The sequence below is a fragment of the Lethenteron reissneri genome, chromosome 65 (genome assembly GCF_015708825.2).
Source record: "Lethenteron reissneri isolate LAM-NWPU_2019-01 chromosome 65, ASM1570882v1, whole genome shotgun sequence".
Classification (NCBI taxonomy): Eukaryota; Metazoa; Chordata; class Hyperoartia; order Petromyzontiformes; family Petromyzontidae; genus Lethenteron; species Lethenteron reissneri.
Window position 1 is genome coordinate 9,290,921 of NC_083843.1, and position 22,271 is coordinate 9,313,191.

At 48.3% G+C, this 22,271-nt stretch overlaps 1 protein-coding gene across 1 annotated transcript; it reads right to left on the bottom strand.

The window, feature by feature from the left end:
* Positions 1–254: 254 nt before the first annotated feature.
* Positions 255–20,157, bottom strand: LOC133359563 (E3 ubiquitin-protein ligase RNF135-like). Its single transcript, XM_061578006.1, has 6 exons — positions 19,527–20,157; positions 19,254–19,349; positions 11,598–11,831; positions 10,694–10,716; positions 7,184–7,296; positions 255–911 (listed from the first exon to the last, which is right to left on the bottom strand). Exons 1-6 carry the CDS (start codon positions 20,082–20,084, stop codon positions 364–366), a joined length of 1,572 nt encoding a protein of 523 aa, XP_061433990.1. The 5' UTR covers positions 20,085–20,157; the 3' UTR covers positions 255–363.
* Between the last annotated feature and the right edge of the window lie 2,114 nt (positions 20,158–22,271).

Consider the following 22,271-nt stretch of genomic DNA (forward strand, 5'->3'; position numbering starts at 1 on the left):
ATATAAAACATGCTTCAAATCGCTTTAAACGAATGTCATTGTAGTGCGTATTTAATGTGGCGCTGCACTCTGATGTTGTGGGAGTAAACATTTATTAAAAAGTCTATTTAACTAAGTAGAACGTGTTGTCTATTTATTTAAAGTTACTCATTTTTACGTGACGTCACATTTCCCCAACACCCCCCCCCCCCCCATCGTCACAAATGTCTGACCCCCCCCTCAAGATGCGTGACGTCATTCATGGACGGCCCCATAGGTGCTCGCCAACAGCACTTGCCCCAACAGCCTGTGAAGGCTACACGGGGGATCTGAGTCTTTGTGTGCGTGAGTCTGAGCGTTGTGCGCTGCTCACACTCCGTGCTCTCAGGACGCACGACTCAGGTCCAGAATCCTCACTGAGTAACCAACACCCCACACATACAGTGCGGGGTAGAGCGGTTGACTAAACGAGTGGTGGATCGAGTGCAGCAGCTGCATGGAGTCGGCGCAGTAAAACAACAGCAGCCCCGCCTCCCAGTTCAGGTGACACCCGACTCTCCGGGGAGATTTCATCACCGGCACTGACGTCCAGACACCACCATGAAGCACGTAGCAGTTGTTGTAAGATTTATATAAAACCCAGGCTGAGTTGTTCCTTCCCAGCTCGCACTTTTTACCACTCCCTTTCCGTGCGATCGTCCCGTACGTGACTCCAACCCGAAAGTGATCCGCCGCACCCCCCACGTCCACCTCCCAGTAGTGCTGACCCGACGAGAAGCTCTCGGAGCACAGGGCTTGGTCCCACCAATCAAAGCGGTGTGGGTGATCGAGGCGACCCTGGGAGACAGCGGTCTGCGTCACCGTCCTGAGATCCGAGGAAATCTGGAGTTTGTTGTAGGCCGAGTTGAGGTCCACAGTCGGTGAGCGTCCGTCTGCAGTAACGATAATCACAGTAGCCGTGTAACAACAGCAGCACTATAACAATAGCAATCGTGCACTAACACGCACGTACACTAAAATAGAGCAATTCATAATGATAATTATTATACAACGTGGTAATGCGTAGCTATCGGTGTGATGACATGTCACGGGCACTTTGTGAATCCACTGCTGGATGAGGGTCTCCCTACACCGTGCGGGTCGTGGGGGATATTTGACCATACTTCACCACGCCGGTCACCACGCGTTGGCAAAGGCAGCCGGCGCAGCTGGCGAGAGCACAGAAGTACAGTACAGCGGTCCGTTTGTCTGCCCCGCCACCTGCTGCCCCGCCACGTGGCTCCGCAGCCTGTAGCACCTGCTAGGCAGGGTGGTGACTGCCCTGCCACGTGGCCCCGCAGCCTGTAGCACCTGCTAGGCAGGGTGGTGACTGACCCGCCATGTAGCTCCGCAGCCTGTAGCACCTGCTAGGCAGGGTGGTGGCTGTCCCGCCACGTGGCCCCGCAGCGTGTAGCACCTGCTAGGCAGGGTAGTGGTGGCCGCCCGTGCGAGCCCTGCCCAGGTCCAGCACCATGCGGGGCTTTGCGAGGTGCCAGGAGGTGTGTGATAGTGTAGTGATGTACACTCGTGTGCGTGATAGTGTAGCGATGTACACTCGTGTGTGTGTGTGAGATGGTGTAGTGATGTACACTCGTGTGTGTGATAGTGTAGCGATGTACACTCGTGTGTGTATGATAGTGTAGTGATATACACTCGTGTGTGTGTGAGATGGTGTAGTGATGTACACTCGTGTGTGTGTGATAGTGTAGTGATATACCGGCAAAACAACCTCCTACCTCCTCGCGGTGCCGGACGGGCAACACTGTCGTGGACAGTGCTGTGGGTGGAGGGCCAATGCCTCATTGGCCTCTCCTCTCATGGCGTCTGTGACTACCACAGTGGCTAAACGGGGGCTATGGACGGGTGCGAGGGGCTGGTAACCCCTTCACCTTCAATTTATTACCACGAAACTACGAATTAAACATAAACCTGTAACAAATAAGCTTGTGCCGGAGGCCCCGGGGGGACAGGCGTCTAAGACGTCTCCAGGCCAAACCCCAATCGGTGGAGCCAGGAGATTGAATCTTCACCCTCGGGGCTCTTCCAGAAACAACAAAAAGCCATTACGGATGGCCACGTGGAATGTTCGAACGCTCACTGCGGAGGAGAGGCTGCCACTCCTTTGTCGGGAGCTGGACCGGTACCGCCTGGATCTCTGTGGCATTCAGGAGGTCCGGTGGACCGGTTCTGGCTCCTGCCACCATGAGGGGTGGACAGTCCTCTACTCTGGGCAGGAGACTGCCAAACAACAGGGTGTGCCTCTTCTTTTGAACAAAAGAATGAAAGGGGCGTGGGAGCGTGGCGATGAGGTGTGGGAAGCTGTAAGCCCCAGGATACTTTGGGCTCGCCTTCCCATCAACCGGAGGCGAGGAGTGGTGGTCGTGGTTACTTATGCCCCCACCGAAGACGAACATCCGTGGAGGGATGCAGGAAAAGCCGATGAGTCAGATGCCTTCTATGACCTCCTGTCACAGGTGCTGGTTAAAGTGGCCACTCGGGACAGTCACCTTGTTGGGTGACTTCAATGCCCGAGTTGGTCATGATGCTGGCACCTGGTCTGGAGTGATTGGAAGGCATGGGCCAGATCAGCTCAATAACAACGGTAGGAGGCTGCTAGATTTTTGTGCAGCCCATGAGCTTGTAATTACCAACACGTTCTTCCGGCATCGGCGCATCCACACAACATCATGGACGCATGCCGCGTCCAAGCAAGAACATCTGCTGGACTACATAGTAACGGAGCAGCGGATGCGAGCCCATGTCCTTGACACCAGGACCTACCATGGAGCCGATCTGCCCTCTGACCATCGACTAGTCATCAGTAAGATGCGCCTGCCATTCTTCCACTCCGGTGGTGGGTGTACACCGAGGACCCCATTCCAACCTAAAGTGGTCTGGTCTCAGTTAGCTGATGAAAGTTGCAAGCGAGAATTTCATCATCGCTTGCAGCTGGGGTTGGCATCGTACTCCACTCCTCCTGATGTCGAGGGTAAATGGGCGAGGTTTAGGAATGTGACTCATGCAGCTGCAATGGCTGCTTTGGGTACGCGGTCCAGACCTCCCCAGAAACCCTGGCTGACAGTGGAGGTGTTCAGGTTAGTTGAGAAAAAGCGACAGGCCCACTCTCATCGGCTACAGCATCCCACGTCAGAGAATGAGGAGGCTTACCGCAGCCTTCGCTCGGAGGTTCGGAGAGCCGTAAGGCACTGCAAGGATGGGTGGTGGTCGCGGGTTGCTGAGGAAATGGAGTCTGCCTCAGTGGCCCGCGATCACAAATGACTATTTAACTCCATCAAAAAAGTAACCTGCAGCGCCACACCTATTATCATCATTAGGGGAAAAAACGGTGATCCAATCTCCGACCCCCAGGAACAGGTTTGCAGATTTGCTGAGCATTTCTGTGAGGTCCTGGGGGAGGGAAAATCCCTCAGCCAGGAACACATCATGGCACAAAGTGGGGATAACCCTGGTGAGGCTGCGGTGCCTCAAATATTTGAAGTAGTCACCCCCTGTGAGTGGCTGGCTGAGGTGCCATCTGTTGAGGAAGTACTGAAGGCGATCCGGAGTCTGAGACCAGGAAAGGCACCGGGCAGAGATGATCTCCTAAGCGAAATGCTGAGGGAGGGTGGCGTTTGTGCACAGACTGCCCTATATGACATCATAACAACAGTCTGGACCACTGGACGGGTTCCGTAAGATTGGAAGGATGCCCTGGTGGTCCCCCTCTTTAAGAAGGGGGACCGCACAGACTGTAACAACTACAGGGGCATCTCACTCCTCAGTGTGCCGGGAAAGGTCCTGGCAAGGATTATTCAACATCGCCTTGCTAGTCACGCTGAATAGAGGCTTGCAGAGCCCCAATGCGGTTTCAGGAAAGGGCGGTCCTGCACAGATGCCATATTTTCTGTCCGTCTGCTACAGCAGAGGTGTAGAGAATTCCAACAAGACCTACATCTCTGCTTTATTGACCTGGTCAAGGCCTATGATACCATCAGTAGGCCTGGGCTCTGGGTTGTTCTTCGTGCTTTCGGAGTCCCAGACCCTCTGCTCACGATCATTAAGGACCTTCATGATGGTGAGCGGGCCCGGGTAAAACTACGTGGCCGGGAGTCAGAGCCTTTCCCTGTATGCCTTGGGGTGCGACAGGGATGTCCTCTGGCTCCCACATTATTTAACATGTATTTTGACCACGTAGTTCGTGAAGCCTTCAATAGCTGTACCGGGGGAATTTCCATTTGGTACAGATATAATGGGAGGCTGATTGATGCCCGGGTGTGATCAAGGGATGGCTCCCTATTGGTCAACCACGTTATATATGCCGATGACTTGGTAATAGCTGCTTATTCAGAGGAGGAGTTGGAGATGCTGCTGCTGAGACTGGAGCGTGCCACTAAGAGGTGGGGCCTTACCATCAGCCCCACCAAAACTAAGCACCTGCCTGGGTATTTTGTACCATCGGACACTCCACCCCCACAACTCACAATCGGTGATGGGGCAGTAGTGGAGAGAGTGGAGAGTTTCCCATACCTGGGCAGTGTGCTTATGACCGGCTCCAGTTTAACAGCAGAGGTTGTGTAACGCTGTGTGGAAGCAACCTGGTCTGTCGCTCCGCACGAAGCTTCAGGTCTTCTCGGCCACAGTCATTCCCTCCCTTCTCTACGCTTGCGAAACGTGAACCCCCCTAATGGAGCATCTTCGCCGGTTGGAAACATTTAGGCTGGCCTGCCTACGATCCATCCTGGGTTTAACCAGGCTGGATTGTGTAAGGAGCTCACAAATACTTGAAAGATTTGGGCAAAGTCCCATCGGTGAGCTCCTCCGGCAGGCAAGGTTGCGTTGGCTGGGTCATGTAGCCCGCATGCCCAGCCACCGCATGCCTAAACAGCTTTTGTTCGGCCGGATCGAGGGGGCTAAACGGGCGCGGCATGGGCTAGAGAAGAGATGGAGTGATGTGGTACAGGAGGACGTGGAGCTGAGTTGACTTGCCGATGACTGGTACCAGCGGTGTCAAGATCGGCCTCTGTGGAGGAGGCTCGTGAAGGACGCTACTGGGCAGTTGGAGGCAGTCGCCCTCCAACAACAACGGAGGGCGGTGGAGCGACGCTCACAACAACGAGCGGAGCGCCGGGTGGATAAAGCACAGCAAGTTGGCACAGTAGAGGGCACAGGTAGTGCATCAGCCAGTCATCTCGGTCATCTCAGTCAGTCGACCCGTGGCACCTGGGTCTGCCCCGTGACCTCCTGTCAGCGGACGTTCGACACTTCACGTGGCCTCAAGGTGCACATGGCCTGGCACAAGCGTCGTGGTGATGTCACCGCCACTTAGTGGCGAATGGCGGTTGTTGTTGATAGTGTAGTGATGTACACTCGTGTGTGTGATAGTGTAGTAAAGTACGCTCGTGTGTGTGTGTGTGATAGTGTAGTGATGTACACTCGTGTGTGTGTATGTGATAGTGTAGTAATGTACACTCGTGTGTGTGTGTGTGATAGTGTAGTGATGTACACTCGTGTGTGTGTGATAGTGTAGTGATGTAAACTCGTGTGTGTGATAGTGTAGTGATGTACACTCGTGTGTGTGTGTGATAGTGTAGTGATGTACACTCGTGTGTGTGATAATGTAGTGATGTACACTCGTGTGTGTGTGATAGTGTAGTGATGTACACTCGTGTGTGTTTGATAGTGTAGGGATGTACACTCGTGTGTGTGTGATAGTGTAGTGATGTACACTCGTGTGTGTGATAGTGTAGTGATGTACACTCGTGTGTGTGTGTGTGATAGTTTAGTGATGTACACTCGTGTGTGTGATAGTGTAGTTATGTACACTCGTGTGTGTGTGTGATAGTGTAGTGATGTACACTCGTGTGTGTGATAGTGTAGTAATGTACACCCGTGTGTGTGTGTGATAGTGTAGTGATGTACACTCGTGTGTGTGTGTGTGATAGTGTAGTGATGACTGCGGTGTTTAAACATCGCCACTGGGGAGACAAAGGCGGTCGGGCGTGGTGCTGGCCACCCACCCCTTCATAGGAGCTTTTTAACAACACTTGCCCCAACATTCTGTTAAGGCCATACGAGGGATTTCTGTCTATATAAACGTATCAATATGTTGATACGTGTTTTTTTGTAATTAACTTGTTGTTGCCTGTGTAGTTATTTACACGGCAACTCTGGTTATGCCTTGGTCTGGCTGTCTAAATAAACCTAAAGTTGCCTTTGATTCTGAGAGCTTCAAGCTGTAACACTGAACCCTGAGAATCCTCAAGGTGTCTGGATCTCCCTGCCTCAAGCACTAATAATGAATCCTAATAATATTAGCCATAGCGTGTGTGTGCGTCAAAGATTCACACGCAGAATAGCAACAGCATCCTCACTCAATCGTACACACGTGTAGTGTTAATAGAGCTCATGTTATAGTGATTTACATTCGTCTCTGTGTGTGTGCACTAACTATTGTGGGAAGCAATAGTGTAGCGGTTAGTGCGCTGCGCTATGAACCCAGCGACCCGGGTTCGATTCCCGCTCACGGCCAACACCAGTGACGATTATCTAAACCGGTTCCGGGCCTCCCCTAGGTCGACTCAGCCTCAAATGAGTACCTGGTGCGGTGTGTAAACATTGCCACTAGGGAAACAAAGGCGGTCGGGCGTGGTGCTGGCCACCCACCCCCTCGTGTACCGTTCTGGCCTTCATAGGTGCTCGCTAACAGCACTTGCCCCTACAGTCTCTTAAGGCTATATGGGGGATCTTTGTCTTTGTGCTACATATTAATGTATATTGATACACGTTCTATAGTAATTCATATTTTTGTTCGTATAGTGACGTACACGATCAACCAAGGTTAAGCGTTTGGCTGACTGTCTGATAAACCTCCGAATATTAATACAGAATCCTAAAGGTGCCTTGGAGTCTGAGAGCTTCAGGCATTAACACTGAACTCTAAGGATCATCAAGGTGTGCGAGTTTGGATCTTGCAGCCTCAATTACGAATAATGAATCTGAATAATCTTAGCCATATCATGTGTGTGCGTGTAATGAATTCATACATGAAGAATTTCAACAGCATCCTCAATCATACCCACGTGTAGTGTTAATAGAGCTCATGTTACAGTGATTTACACTCATCTGTGTGTGTGTGTTTGAGCTACATATGAATGTGTCTACATACACAGGAGAGCCAGGAGTCTCATCTCGACTCCTCCTGCTGAGATGACCTTTGTGAGCTCCTGCTGGCTGAATGTGGGAGCAGGGCCACCTTGAGTCTCCTGAGATACCGAGTTTCTGCTCCCACAACACAGGGCACACAGAACAATGCAGGCTCAGGTCTCTCTACACACAACACAGGGTACACATAACAATGCAGGCCCAGGTCTCTACACACACAACACAGGGCACACAGAATAATGCAGGCCCAGGTTTCTCTACACACACAACACAGGGTACACAGAACAATGCAGGCCCAGGTCTTTCTACACACACAACACAGGGTACACAGAACAATGCAGGCCCAGGTCTCTCTACACACACAACACAGGTCACACAGAACAATGCAGGCCCAAGTCTCTCTACACACTAAACACAGGTCACACAGAACAATGCAGGCCCAGGTCTCTCTACACACAACACAGGGCACACAGAACAATGCAGGCCCAGGTCTCTCTGCAAACTAAACACAGAGCACACGGAACAGTGCGGGGCAAGGTCTCTCCATAATAACAAGAGCCGACATTGACTACTAAGTGGTGATGTCACTACGATGCCTGTGCCAGGCTAGGTGCACTTTGAGGCCACGTGAAGTATCAAAGACTCGCTGTCAGAAGGGCGCAGGACAGACCTAGCAGGTGCCATGGGTGACTAAGAGAACTGGCAGATAACCCCACCTGTGTCCTCTACTGATCCGACTTGCTGTGTTTTATCTACTCATTGTTGTGAGCGCCGATCCTCTGCCCTCCGTTGTTGTTGGACTGCCGAGTAGCGTCCCTCATGATTCTCCTGCACAGAGGTCGATCTTAACATCACTGGAACCAGACACCGTTAATACCACTCATCTCCATATTCTCCTGTACCACATTAGTCCATCTCTTCTCTATCCTGTGCCACGCCCGTTTGGGCATGCGGTGGCTGAGCATACAACCTACATGCCCCAGCCAACGCAGCCTTGCCTTGAGGAGGAGTTCACCGATGGGACTCTGCCCAGATCTTTCAGGGATTTGTGAGTTCCTCACATAATCCAGAATGGTTATACCCAGGATGCATCATCGTCAGGACAGCCTGAATGTTTCTAACTGGGGCAGGCATTCCATCAAAGGAGTCAATGCTTCACAAGCATAGAAAATGGAGGGCATGACCGTAGCCGAGAAGACCCGAAGCTTCGTATGGAGCGAAACACCAGTCAGATTCCACACAGGGTTATGCAGCTGAAGTGCTACCTCTGCTGTCAAACTGGAGCTGGTCATAAGCACACTGCCCAGGTATGGACACCTCTCCACTCTTTACACAAATGCCACCACATCTACGCCTCTATATGAGGAATGCAACAGTTAGACTTCTCCACAAATCTGGCTGTCGCCTGAAGAAGCTAGTTGTAATTACTGGCGAAACGTCATTCTCAGATTGTAAATATTGACAGATTGGCATGTTCTGTTTACGTGGCAACCCTAACTAGTTGGCTATGTCAGGTGGTGGCGGGTTTTAATGACACATTTATATATTTACGCGATCTAACCCAAAAAACCTCTTATGGATGAATGGATGAGATTGGTCGCAAAAGCCTACGTGTTAAACTGGAGGGAAAGTCTTGAGGCTTTCCGGGTTTTCAGAATGGCGATGACTTTGGCATCCCTTGTTTTGGATTTTGCATGTCCTGTGCATGACGGTGAAGAGGTTTGCCAGCCATTGTTGTCGATATCGTCCCAGGTTTAGGAATGCAGGATAAAGGCCATCCATATCCTTGTGCCTTGTTGGACTTTGCAGCCCTGAAGGATGCTTCCACTTCAGCTGCAGTGTACGGCCTGGTTAGATCTGTTGCATGTGGTAGTTGACGCATGGAGATGGTGAGTTGTTTCCAGACAGCTTATTTGATGAGATCGTCGATTGGTGCCTTTGAGCAGGTCAGCTTGTAGGAAGGCACCGGATTTGCTGCGGTGTTTGGAGTCTGTTTTGAGGCACCTAGATTTTAGAGCTTCCAGGCTTTACAGCTGGAGTGAGTGAAGTCCACGTTTGTCGTGATGTCTTCCCATCATTTTCGTTGTGCAAAGTTCAGGAACTCTGGCAGTGTGGTGCCCTTATCTTGGTCACCAGTTCTGATTAGATAATAGGGTTTTCCCCTTTTTTCTGACAACAAAATAGGTGTTAAGGCGTCCTCTGGTCGAACACTGTTTGAGACGAGGCTCAAAAGAAAGCTGTCTCTGGTGTGGACCAATCAGTTTCAAGGACAATGCATATATTATCAGAGTATGTTTTTTGTTTGCATTCTGACCACAAGCATTGTGGTTAATGCAGACATGATTCCTTGTTAAAGGATTTCAGTTTTGTGTTTTAACATCTTAACACCTGTTTTGTTGCCAGAAAAAAGGGAAAAAACATATTATCATATTTTGGGACTGGCAAAGGGGAGGTCCCATGATGTAGTTCTGATTAACTCTTTCAAGAATTGCTCTGGTTTTGATTGCCAACATGGCATATAGCTTTTCCAATGCCCTATCAGGATTTTTTTCCTCTCGCATATGTCATAATTGTTTTCAATATATTGAAATTCCCAAGCTTTGGTTGCAGGTTATTCAAATCAGCTTCGGTTTATTGTTCATAGCCCGGGCTTCAGTTGGCTTTCAATGCAGCCGTCATGTTGAGGTTATGACTGATATCAGTTGTCCACTGGTCGTGATTGCTGCCCCTTGTTGGCTCTTCTGAAAATTGCCAATAATTGTTCGCGAAACAATGAGTGGAGCTGACAAGAAGCATAATTCGGGGTTTTTGTTCTTTATCCATCGGGCTGAGTGAATCGTGCCAGGTTGTTTAGGGTCACACGAAAGGAAAGTGTCTTGTGCCAATGAGCATTTCTTGACTCTCCGGCTTCATCATTTACTGAGTACCCCCCTTGTGGGTGGTGGCTGTTGAAGTCACCCCACATCTATAGCCGGGTGAGTGACTGCTAGTAGAGGTGGTGATGGCCATTTCGTATTTCAGGGGCTGATGTACATTCATGACCGTCGCATTACCAATTGTGACGGTTCTTGTCCATGTGCCATCACTTATGGCGAAGCACTTGAGAGCAAAGGCCTTGCCTGATGAAGGTCACAAAGAGGTCAGGATGTGGGTGGTAGATGGCAGCAACAAGGGTGCTACCATTTATTCTGCTTTTTGTGTTGTTTGTTATCCTTCCCATGCACCTACGATTAGCACGGTTGGTTACATACGGTGGAAAGAAGATCAACATACATACACATTCTGTAATTTGCCATCCGTGTGCTGGCATGAACGTTCATCTCCCATGAGGTGATGACGTCAATTATATTTACCCATCTCCCACCCAGATTCTAACATAGTATAATGAGATTCCTAGTCTCACTGTATACACAGCACAGGATAAGCAGAATAGTCAATGTCCATGTCTATCTACAGTCTACACACAGCGTGAGATACAAATACTAATGAGGGTCCACGTCTCTCTGGTACTGACCTGAGTTCCTCGTACTTGGGATCCTGAAAGACACAATTGTGCAACTCATGTCAATAAAAAATATTCACTCCATCACCAACATCTCCTCCTCTTCTTCCACACACTCATTTCCTGTTGTCAGGATAGATTGACATCACGATACGGGATAACAATATCTGGCTATTGAATAGGGTGTCCTGAACTGGATAGGCTTTTTGGGCGTCAAAATAATTTCTTGTTGTCTTCTATATGTTAATACACCTGCAGTGTTAATCAGGGTTGTCCCTGCAACTTCTGCAAAGAGTTATAATAAACATGCTATCACTGGGCCATATCACATGACTCTTCTAGCCCAGTAATAAGGTTTTGAATGAAAAGGAAACACAACAACGTGTTATAGTTATATCAGGTTCAGAATAATGTGGTGGCTGGCTAGGTCATAGGTAAGAGTGCCGAGCGCCTACTACTGAGTTTTTGAGTTTGAATCTAAGTTTTAGGCGCCGGTAATTATCAAGGAAGGCCCTCCAGGGTCTCAACCCCTTTTTTTACTTTTTTTAGTCCCGCATTGTGAAGTTTGGCCATTTCCACTGTGAGAGGAGGAATTTGCACGGGGATGGAAATTAATTCTTAAAGAAAACCCCAATATACATGAGAGATAGCACTTTAGCGTGTAAACAGGTAGATTCACAACCGACTTTCTATACTGCAATCCCCGAGTAACTTTGCAGATCGCTTGGTTTTGGAGTTTCACACGTCTGCGTAATCAACCAATCGTTACATCAATGATTTGAGGATCTGCTAATGCAAGGGAAGGTCTTCTATCTGGGTACTTCATTTTCCTCTCACATTGATAAACATCCAAGTGGATTGGTTTAACATTCCACTTGGGTTATGTCAAGTTGTGGAATCAGGGATGCCTCGTCACCTGCAGAAAGGTGAGTGGGTCCTTTACTGCGAGGGCCACGATCAGCTCGTTGATCTCCTGCTCCAGGCCACGAGCTCTGTTCTCATAGAGAGCGATGTTCGCCTGGATCCGGGACAGCACGGAGCGGCCCTCCTCGTCCACGTGCTCCAGCGCCTCCCTCTCCTCCTTATTCAGCTGCTGCCTCTTCCGCTCAAACTCTTGGCTGATCCTCGCTTTCATCCCACGCAAAGACTCCTACGCAGAAGGGGATGATCATGAGTTGTTGAATCACTCACATGGTACTGTATGTGTCTGGCTGTACCTATATGTGTCTGTGTGTCTATCTGTAATTCCACGTTTCTGTGTCTCGATATCTAAATGTCTCTCTGTGTGTCATGAACTTAATGTACTAGTTTGTTCACCAGGTTGTTGTATTTTTATTTGGTTAACTGTGTGTGGTGGGGTATAGCTGAGGAGGCTCGTGAAGGATGCTACTGGGCAGTTGTAGTCAGTCGCCCTCCAGCAACAATGGAGGGCAGTGGAGCGACACTCACAACAATGAATGCAGCGCCGGGCGGCAAAAATATAGCAAGTTGGCACAGTAGGGGGTGCAGATGGTGCATCGACTGGTCATCTCAGTCAGCCATCAACCTGGGTGTGTCCCGAGACCTGTCAGCGAGCCTTCGACACTTCATGTGGCCTCAAAGTGCACCTGGCCTGGCACAGGTGCACTGGTGTCATCACTGTCACTTAGTGGCGAATGTCGGGTATTGGTATAGCTGACTAGTCAGATGCGTGTATTGGCCAGTGCTGGCTACAGGCTCATTAATATGTGAATGCATTTAGAGTAGGCTCGGTATAGCTGTATCTATGGGACCTTTTTGCCAGTATAAAAAAAGTAATATTTAAAAATACTTCTTTTTTTTTAAACACGCTTTAATGAAATGTACCCTACTCGTAATGGCAGAACTCGACGACTCCAAGAAGTGGCCGCAAAGCTTGCCATAACGTAAGGCACCGTGGTGATTTACAGCCAACGTCAGTTGAGCGTGGACAATTAGACCCAAGCCGAAACATAACATAGAAAAAATAATGTTTAAAAATACTTTTTTTTTATTTTGTTTAATAGAATATAGTAGTGTCATCAGTATGACATAAGTATACCAAGTTTGCAGTCGATACCACATTGGGAAGTGGGTTAAAATTGAGTTACAAGATTTGAGGATACGACAACGACAACAACAGACAGTGAGTTAAATAAAAGCGTGTAATAACAACTTTGACCCTTTCCGTCAATAGAACAGGTGTTAGGATGTTCAAACACCAAATAGATACCTTTTATAAGGCATCAAGTTTGCATTAGCCACACATTCTTGTGACAACACATGCATGCAAACAAACATGCTCTGATAATTATATATGCATTGTACTGTTCACATTTTGGTGTTCTCTGGTCTAACACTGGTGAGACAAGGCCACAAAAGAAGGCTGTCTCTGGTGTAGGACAATCAGTTTCAAAGACAAAGCCATATATTATAATATTATCAGAGCATGTTTGTTTGCAAGTTTTGCCACAAGTATGTGTGGTTATTGCAAAAAATATGGCTTGTAAAATATATCCAATTAGCGTTTGAACATCTCTACGCTTGTTTTATTACTATAAAGGATAAAACCTATTATTTGTCATAATTTTAGTTATAACTGGTCGTAGCTGATGTAGATCCGGGAGGGTGGCCACTGGCCGTGGCACATTGGGTTTATATGGAAAGCTTTCATGCGATGAGGCAGGTCAACTACTCCTCTATCTAATTTCTCAGCACCTCTCCAGCAACCGTTGACATGGCTCTAGCAAGCAGCGAGAGCGAGCATGGCGGGACTTTCGGGGAGCAAGTTGGACTTCCATCCCTGGCTGTGAATCTGTCAAATGTGCTCTTAGTCTCTTTGGCGCAATCAGATGGTGATAGTTGACAGTGGGCGTTTCCTTCATCTCATTTTTTTTGTTAAGATTTGCCGGTTGGGGGACAGCAAAGATCTTGGAGGTGGTGGTTACGGGCCAAGTGGCGACTTGTGGGGACTAATGGAAGGGGTGTGAACATCTGTGAAAACTTCTGAAATACGTGAAAACTACTGGACATCTGTGTAAGCTACTGACATCTGTGTAAGCTCCTGACATCTGTGAAAACTACTGGACATCTGTGAAAACTACTGACATCTGAGAAAACTACTGGACAGCTGTGTAAACTACTGACATCTCTGAAAAGGAGCTGTACAGCTAATCGGATTTCTCCACTATAAATACATATTCTCATTCTGGGCCAACAGCAGACTCTCACAACCAATCAATCAATCTTTATACTGGTAGGAACCCACTGGTTCTACCAGCCCACAGGGGATTATTGTGTCCGTCCGTCTGTCGTGCAGGGAGGGGCTTGGTGGGGAGGGGCTGGGTGGGGAGGGAGGGGAGTGTGGGGAGGGGCTGGGTGGGGAGGGTAGGGAGGGGCTGGGTGGGGAGGGTGGGGCTGGGTGGGGGGTGGGAGGGGTGGGGCTGGGTGGGGGGTGGGAGGGGTGGGGCTGGGTGGGGAGGGGCTGGTCACCCCGTGGTGCCCTTATAAAACTCAACGTTTAAGCTACTCACACCGGCTTGTGCCCGCCCTCACAGTCGGGCATATTTGCGGAATATACCACGCCGTCTTTGACCCTGGCCATTGACCGAGCAACCCAACGTTCCTATCAGCTCCCTCCGCGGGAATGTGTTTTTACATACCAATATCGCCCTCAAAGTAGGCATCAGTGCACATTACAGCAGAACGGGAATTGTACAGGGGGCACGGAGCAACAGGAATGAAAATGAAACTTGTCACGACCTCAGCGGCTAACACCAATTGAGTGATCTGCAAGGTGGTCTGGTGACTCCCAATTAAAGTACCCCTAACATTTTCTTTCCTTTGCATTTTCATTTATGTTTTAAATACACCTTTAAAAAAATGTAAAGTCTTACAGAATTAAATGTGGATCACGAGACAGCTGGACCACCCTGTAGATTGCAACCACGACGCTGTTTGGAAACAGTTTGATATCTTCATATCGGTGGTGGCTATGCATGTGGCTCGCAATCGAGCACCATGGAGGCAAGTTTTGTATGAATGTATGGATGTAAAAGTTCTTTCGAACCGTACATAGGCAACCGCGCTAATGGGAGGTGCGGAGGAAGGACAACGAACCTAACACAAAAAGCAATTTTAAAGAATGAGTTTTCAATCTAGATCAGTGGTTCTTAACCTTTATTGCAGCCTTGCACCCCTTTGATTCCCAATTGTTAAAATATGTTATAATGTATATTAAACAGAGTACTTGTAGTTACATGAACGTTTAACATGAAGGCTTTCGCGACCAATATCATCCATAAGAGGTTTTTGGGTTAGATCGCGTAAATATATAAATGTGTCGTTAAAACCCACCACCACCCAACACAGCCAACTATTAGGGTTGTCACGTCAACGGAACATGCCAATTCGTCACTAGTACAGCACACCGGTGTGTTGGAGAGCCAAGCCACAACATTTACAAACTGAGTACGACGTTTCGCCAGTAATTACAACTAGCTTCATCAGGCGACAGCCAGATTTGTGGAGAAGTCTTACTGTTTCGTTCCTTATATAGAGGCGTAGATGTGTTGACCACCCTTCTGCGCTCTTGCACAATGTGGGAGGAGAGGGATTACTGAGGCAACGTTCATTATGCATGTGCATTTTGCGAGCCCTTTGAACTTTTCTTTCCTGTCTATTGTGTTTATTAAAATAGCCCTACCAATGGTAATCCCTATTGATTCGCTTCCGCGCAGTACTAAGACGGTAGCTATCCTAACGGTTAAAGTTATTTTGATTTCTTTCAATTTCGATAGATCCTCTATTAGTATTGGCCAGTAGTAGCTAGTTTTGCACAAAACTTCAACATGATCAAAATCAATTGAGTGTCCTTGTTGGCACGCATGTTCTGCTAGTGCAGACAGTTGCATTTGGGATAATTTAATGTTTCTCTGATGTTCTTTTAGTCTCGTTAACACATTCGTCCTGTTTGTTCAACATAACATTTACCACACGTGCAGTTAAACCTTTCACACATTCTGTTGATAGCTTCGGTAATACATATTTTGTACCAGATATTCAATTCTGTATTTTATGTACCATGACAACGTCATCTGCAAAAAGCAACGACACCACCTCCATGCCCCCATACTGTATACTCTCCATACCTCAACTGCGCCCTGATATCCTGTCCATAAAAATCACAAATATTAGTGGAGACAAGACGCACCCTTGGCAAAGTCCAAAACCCACAGTGAACTACTTTGATTTAACACCGAGGATATGGACAGAGCTCTCACTCCAGGAATAGAGGGTCCAGAGAGCACACAAAAGCAGCACCAGTACATCACATCCCGCAGCACCTCCCACTGGACATTGCAGGTGTAGTGCCATAAGAGGGGAGGGGCTGGTGGGGGCTCTGGGACCCTATACAGATAAGCCTCGGCGCCAGGCGCTAGGATCCCAGGCAACCCAGACGCTTAAGCCCCTTGGCGCCACCAACGGGGGGGGGGGGGGGGGGCTGTGTGTGCTCTGTGGGATACCTGGGGGCGCACACAACCCCACCCCTCGTTCGGGACGAGGCATAAAAGGGCAGCTCCCTGGCCGATCGAGGGCCAGTGGTGTAAGGGCGAGTTCCGAGGAAGCCAGAGTCCAGACCTGCACCTTGGCTGGGTCGGGTCAGATTAGCCTCCCCTAGGGTAATTGTAGCCGGAGGACCCCAGAGCATAGCCAGAGTAGTGTATCTAGGCTGTGTACCTAGGCTGTAACAGAGTATCAGGACTGTTGGAGTGTTGTATTGTAATAAAAAAGTTACCTCTACAAGTGTCTCCAGAACCCATTACACAGGGAACACGGTTATATACTTTCTCCAAATCTACAAAGCAGATGTAGACTGGAGAGGGACTCCCATGACCACTCAAACATCTGTGAAAGGAAAACGAGCTGGTCCATTTTTTTACAACCATGACGGAATCCATATTGTTCCTCCTGAATCTGAGGCTCGACCACCTGGCTGGAGCCTTACCTCCAGCACTCAGGCAAAAACTTTACTTGTCAAACTGAAGAGTGTGATTCCTCTGTAGTTGGAGCAGACCCTCTGGTCCTCTTTTTTTAAAAATGGGAACCGCCCATGCCTGGGCTTTTGCTTCAGGGACTGCAACAGCTGCTGCCCTCTTGGCAAGCCGGTACCTCTCATTAGAATTGGGTAACCTTTTTCTGGGCAAAGCTCAGAAAGCCTCCTTCAACTTGAAAGCCTCCTTCACCACTGGTATCCACTAGCGGATCCAAGGGTTCCCGCCAGGACAGGCACCAACTGCCTTCAGGCTACAGCTTTTCGCAGCTGCATCCACAATCGAGGTCCTGAACATTGTCCACTCGGACTCATTTTTTACCACCTCCCCTGGGGTGCAGGAGAAGTTTCCCAGAGGTGGAAGTTGAAATCTCTCTGCACTAGGTCTTCTGCCAGACGTTCCCAGAAAACCCACACTATTCATTTGGGCCTTCTATGTCGTTGCCCCAAGTGTCGGATCCCACTTACTACCTGGTGGTGATCAGTTGACACATCTGCCCCTCTCTTCATCCAAGTGTCCAGAACATACGGCCTTAGGTCCGATGATACAACTATGAACAACTACCTTCGGCCTTAGGTTCTGTGGTACTAAGTACACTTATGAGCATCCTTGTGTTCGAACATGGTGTTTGTTATTGAAATTCCGTGATTAGCACAGAATTACAATAACATCTCACAGTCGGGCTCAGATCAGCATTCCTCCCAATCATGCCTCTCCAGGTATTTCCATCGTTTCCCAAGTGACCATTGAAGTCGCCAGTAAGACGATGGTGTTGGTAGGCAGTACTGTCGAGCACTGTACCCACCATCTCCAAGCCAGCCGAATACTCTGAACTCCTATTTGATGCATAAGAACAGACAACAATCAGAATTGTCCTTTCTGAGACCCGAAGTCTCATTGAGGCGAATCTCTCCTCCACTGGGACAAACTCCAACTGAAGAGCACCCAGCCGTGGGTTTGTGAGTATCTCCACACTCACCAGGGGTACTGCAGAATCGGAAAGACACCACCCCCGATCAAGTAGTTTGGTTCCAATGCCAATGCTGTGTGTGGAGGTGAGACCGACTCTATCTCGTCGGTACGTTTCCACCTCCTCCACCATCTCTGGTTCCTCCCCCAGTGATGTGACATTCCACGTCCCAATAGCGAGTGTCGATTGCCAAGGTTCAGCCCGTCTGAGACCATCCCTCTCCCCGTCATGCTGGCATCGCACCTGCCACTCACCCTTCGTCCTGTGAATGCTGGGCCCACAGGACGGCGCCATGTAGCCAATCGGGCTGGACCCAACCGGGTTACGTGGGTCACCCAGCCACCAGGCGCTGGCCAGCAAACACCACCCCCAGGACTGGCTCCAGGGGGGGTGTCCCAGTATCCCTTGTCCAGGCGAGGTTCTTTGATTTTGGTATTTTGAACCATTCATGAGGGGCTTTGTATTTCGATAATTTACCTTCTAAAAAAATCTGGCATGTCCCGCACCCCAACGAAGGGCAGCTCGCACCTCCAGGGAGTGTGTGCACCCCAGTTTAAGAACCACTCATCTAGATGATTTAAAAGTACTTGGCTCCAGTGCCTTCCTAATAGCAGAAGGAAGAGCATTCCAGTCGGCCGCAAAATAACTTGCAAATGTTTAACACCTACGTTTTCGCGACCAATATTCATAATATAGTTTTTGGGTTAGATCGCATAAATAGAAATGTGTCATTAAACCTGCTACCACCCGACACAGCCAATTAGTAAGGTTTGTTACGGAAACAGAACATGCCAATTGGTTACAACATTTACAATCTGAGTACGATGTTTCGCCAGTAATTACAACTAGCTTAATAAGGCGACAATCAGATTTGTGGAGAAATCCTTCTTTTTCATTCCTTAAATAGAGGGATAGATGTGATGACATCACTTGTGAGCCTTCTTGTGCGAAGGAAGGGGGGGGGAGTTAATGAATACATAACCATTACAATGGGTATCCATTGTCGTCGGTTGGGTTATTCAAATGGTAATTACCATTTGCATAATGTACGTTGCTTATAATCAATGTAAATTACATGACTTACATTAACGATACGAACCAGTTAAAGGCTCGAGGTGGTGATGGCATGTGGCGTTGACTGACGCATTGACCTCTAAATATTGTGTCAATACCTTATTCACATCGTTTGATTGTTAGAACAAGGAAACCGTTGTGATGGATGGCCTTGAGACCGTAGGATCAGGTTTCGTTTAGATGGTCGCATTCAGAGTGTGTTGTTTCCTTTGCCACTGCGTGTTTATTTAACTGTAGGTTTGCTGTATATAGCATCACACGAGACTATCCCTTAAGGTCGGTGAGAGTGGGAAATAGACCGACTGAACCTTTACAAGCATATCACTTCTGGTTTTTTGTGCCCTCAATGTTGGGCACGACGTCCCCCTCCCACGCCAAAAGCCACTCTGGTGAAACCGTTAGAAACATCGTTCACGGGAAAAAGGCGGCAATGTGCGAGTCCACTCTGGCATACTTGTCACTGCGTCTCGAGCTATACCTGCATGTGCTTGTACGTGTCCTTGAGCTGCTGTGTCTGTGACACTGCCGACCCCTTAATCTTCTCTCTCTCCATCTTCTTGAGCCTCAGCTCCTTCTGTGTGAGGCAGGTGAACGTGCAGTGCTTAACATTCACTTCATCATCACCATCGTCATCATCAATTATATTGAAATCCATATAAATAAAAAACAGACTTTTTAAAGTAACAATGCAGAGACACAAGCTGTAGTAACTCGAGAGGAGGGTGGGTTACAGCAGTAAATGATTTCTCACCTGTTTAGCATGTTGAGCTTTTGTCACCGTGATGACCTTGTGTCCTGTGTGGTCTCCTGCAAAAGTGCAGACCATACAGACCAGGCTCCCATCCTGTTCACAGTAAAATTGGAGATGCTCATTGTGTTCCGCACATCTTCGTTCTTCTAGGTTCAAAATGGGAGCCACCAGGCCATGGTCCTTCAACTTGGGGTTAATCATGTGAGGCTTCAGGTGGGACTCACACAGGGACATCTCACACCTGAGGCAGGTCTTCACTGCAGGAGTCTCCCCATCACCACAACAGTCACAAAAGACAACTCCGGCCATCCTCTCTCCAACTCTGAGCTGCTCCACCAGGTTGGCGAGCGCCACGTTCCTCTTCAGCTGGGGTCGCTCAGGGAAGGCCGCTCGGCACTGCGGGCAGCTGAAGCTGCTCGCCGTCTCCCAGGCACCGTCCAGACACCGGAGGCAGAACGAGTCTCCGCAGCTCAGCGTGGAGGGGCAGTCAAACGTGCCCAGGCAGATGGGGCAACTCAGCTCACTGTCGACACAATCACTGGGAGACGCGCTCGCCATGGCCCATGGCTTCACTTGGACTCAGTCGCGCGCCGCGGCTCACAGAGGAGCTATCGCAGCAGCTGCTCACACAGCGGAGACGAAAAAGAAAATTAACTGACTTCACCTGCAGCTAAATTATAAATACCTCGAGACACGCCCTGGAATGTTCCACACGGCGGCTGGGCTCACCTGTGTAGACATGGCGTTACAGTCACGCACTGTGTTAGCTAAAATTGCTTTTTGTGTTTATATGTCGTTCCCCTGCACTTCCGATTAGCACGGTTGGCTACGTACGGTGTGGAAGAAGTTCAACATACATACATACATAGCTTTGACCGGTCTCAAGTGATATAATTTTTATACAAACAAAATCCAGCAGCAGCAGCCAGGGACGCAGCGATAATGGTTTGTCCCACAGGCTGATTGACCGGCTAAGGTCAGGCTGTGTGCATTGCACAATGGAACCGCACCTTGTGGAAACATTCTGATGTTAAGGTTAACTTGTTTTTTTCCCCATCTGTGTCTTTATCCATTTTTTTCTTGCAAGGCCTTTTTTAAGGTTCGCAGTCTGTAATCGTCTTCTACCTTTATCAGCTAATATTTTAACTACAGGCTTCATGCGTCCTCTGTTCATCTGTCAAATATGTTTCAGTTTTTTTTTATTCCTACCACACCGTTTTATTCTGGGTGGACGGTGGTTGTATGCATTATCACAGGTAACAGCCTCTGGCTGAACAAAACATCGTCGTTCGTTTAAGCTCAATATCGGTATGACTATCACTGTACATTTTCCTAATATGCATAAACAAATCTTGCTCAATGTTTAAAATCAACATCACGTAAACAAAAAAGGTCTTCATCACCTATTCTTGTCAAAGTTGACATTTTAAATAATGGACTCGCTGAGTTTGGCAGATTCGATAAATAAATACAAATTTCACAAGGTAAGGTCCACTGAGCTGCGTAGCTCTTTTTTCCAAAGGCGACCTGGTCACAAATGAAAGCCCAGCGAAGTGGCTTTTCTCAGCAAAAAACTCTAAACGCGCGATGTGGATCCTAAATGTCGAGGGGAAAGCGGAGGGAGCAGAGAAAAGTCCACAGGACCACGGCAAGAGAGACATGCAAACTCCAAATATACAGCAGCAGGCGTCAGGGTCGGGATCGAACCCACGACCGCACGTATACCAGGCGAGGTAGTTAACATCTCCGAGCCACCGTGATGATGATGAGAGAGAGACATGCAGACTCCAAATATACAGCAGGCGTCAGGGTCTGGATCGAACCCGCGACCTCCTGTATACCGGGCGAGGTAGTTAACATCTCAGAGCCACCGCAGCTAGATGTAAAAAAAAAATCGCAGAGCAGCCACGATAAACAAGCAAACGACCTGACTTCACCTGCAGTTAAATTATAAACACCACGAGATGCGCCCTGGAATGTTCCCTGCGGCAGCCCTGCTCACCTGTGGAGACGTGGATTTACATTCACACACAGTGTCAGGGTGTAAAAGCCGCAATTTATATATTTTGCTAAAACCCCATGGTAACCATGAACACGGCGATGTTTTTTTCCACAGACAAGTTACACCAGATAGGGTGAGGCTGGGTTTCTTCATAGTAAACTGCACGTTGTAAATTCTTATTAAAGTTTTAAAGTAATACGTCGGCTTTCGCGAGAAATATTATCCGTAATATTTTTTTCATTTTGGGTTAGATCGCGTCAATATAAAAGTGTCGTTAAACCCGCCACTACCTGACACAGCCAATGAATTACAGTTTATCACTTAAACAGAACATTCCGACTAGTTACTATAGCACACCGGTTGTGTGTTGGAGAGTAAACACACAGCATTTACCTTTTGACAATTCTAGCTATTGCCTGATGAAGCTGGTTGTAATCACCAGCAATACGGCATACTCGAATTGTCATCGTTGTGGATTTCCTCTCCAATACACCACCGGTGTGCTGACGTAGTAACTAATTGTCACGTTTTATTTAAGTGACAAACCTTACTGATTGGCTGTGTCAGGTGGTGGCAGCTTTAACGAGACATTTATATTCACGAAGTCTAACCCTAAAAATTATACTCGTCGCAGTCATTAACATTTATTTGTTCAGCATCTGTGTCTTAGAATTCAAAATTTGGAATTGTTTCAAATCTACATCAGCTTAATGTGTTCCATCTGTGCCTCGTGATCTCTGATG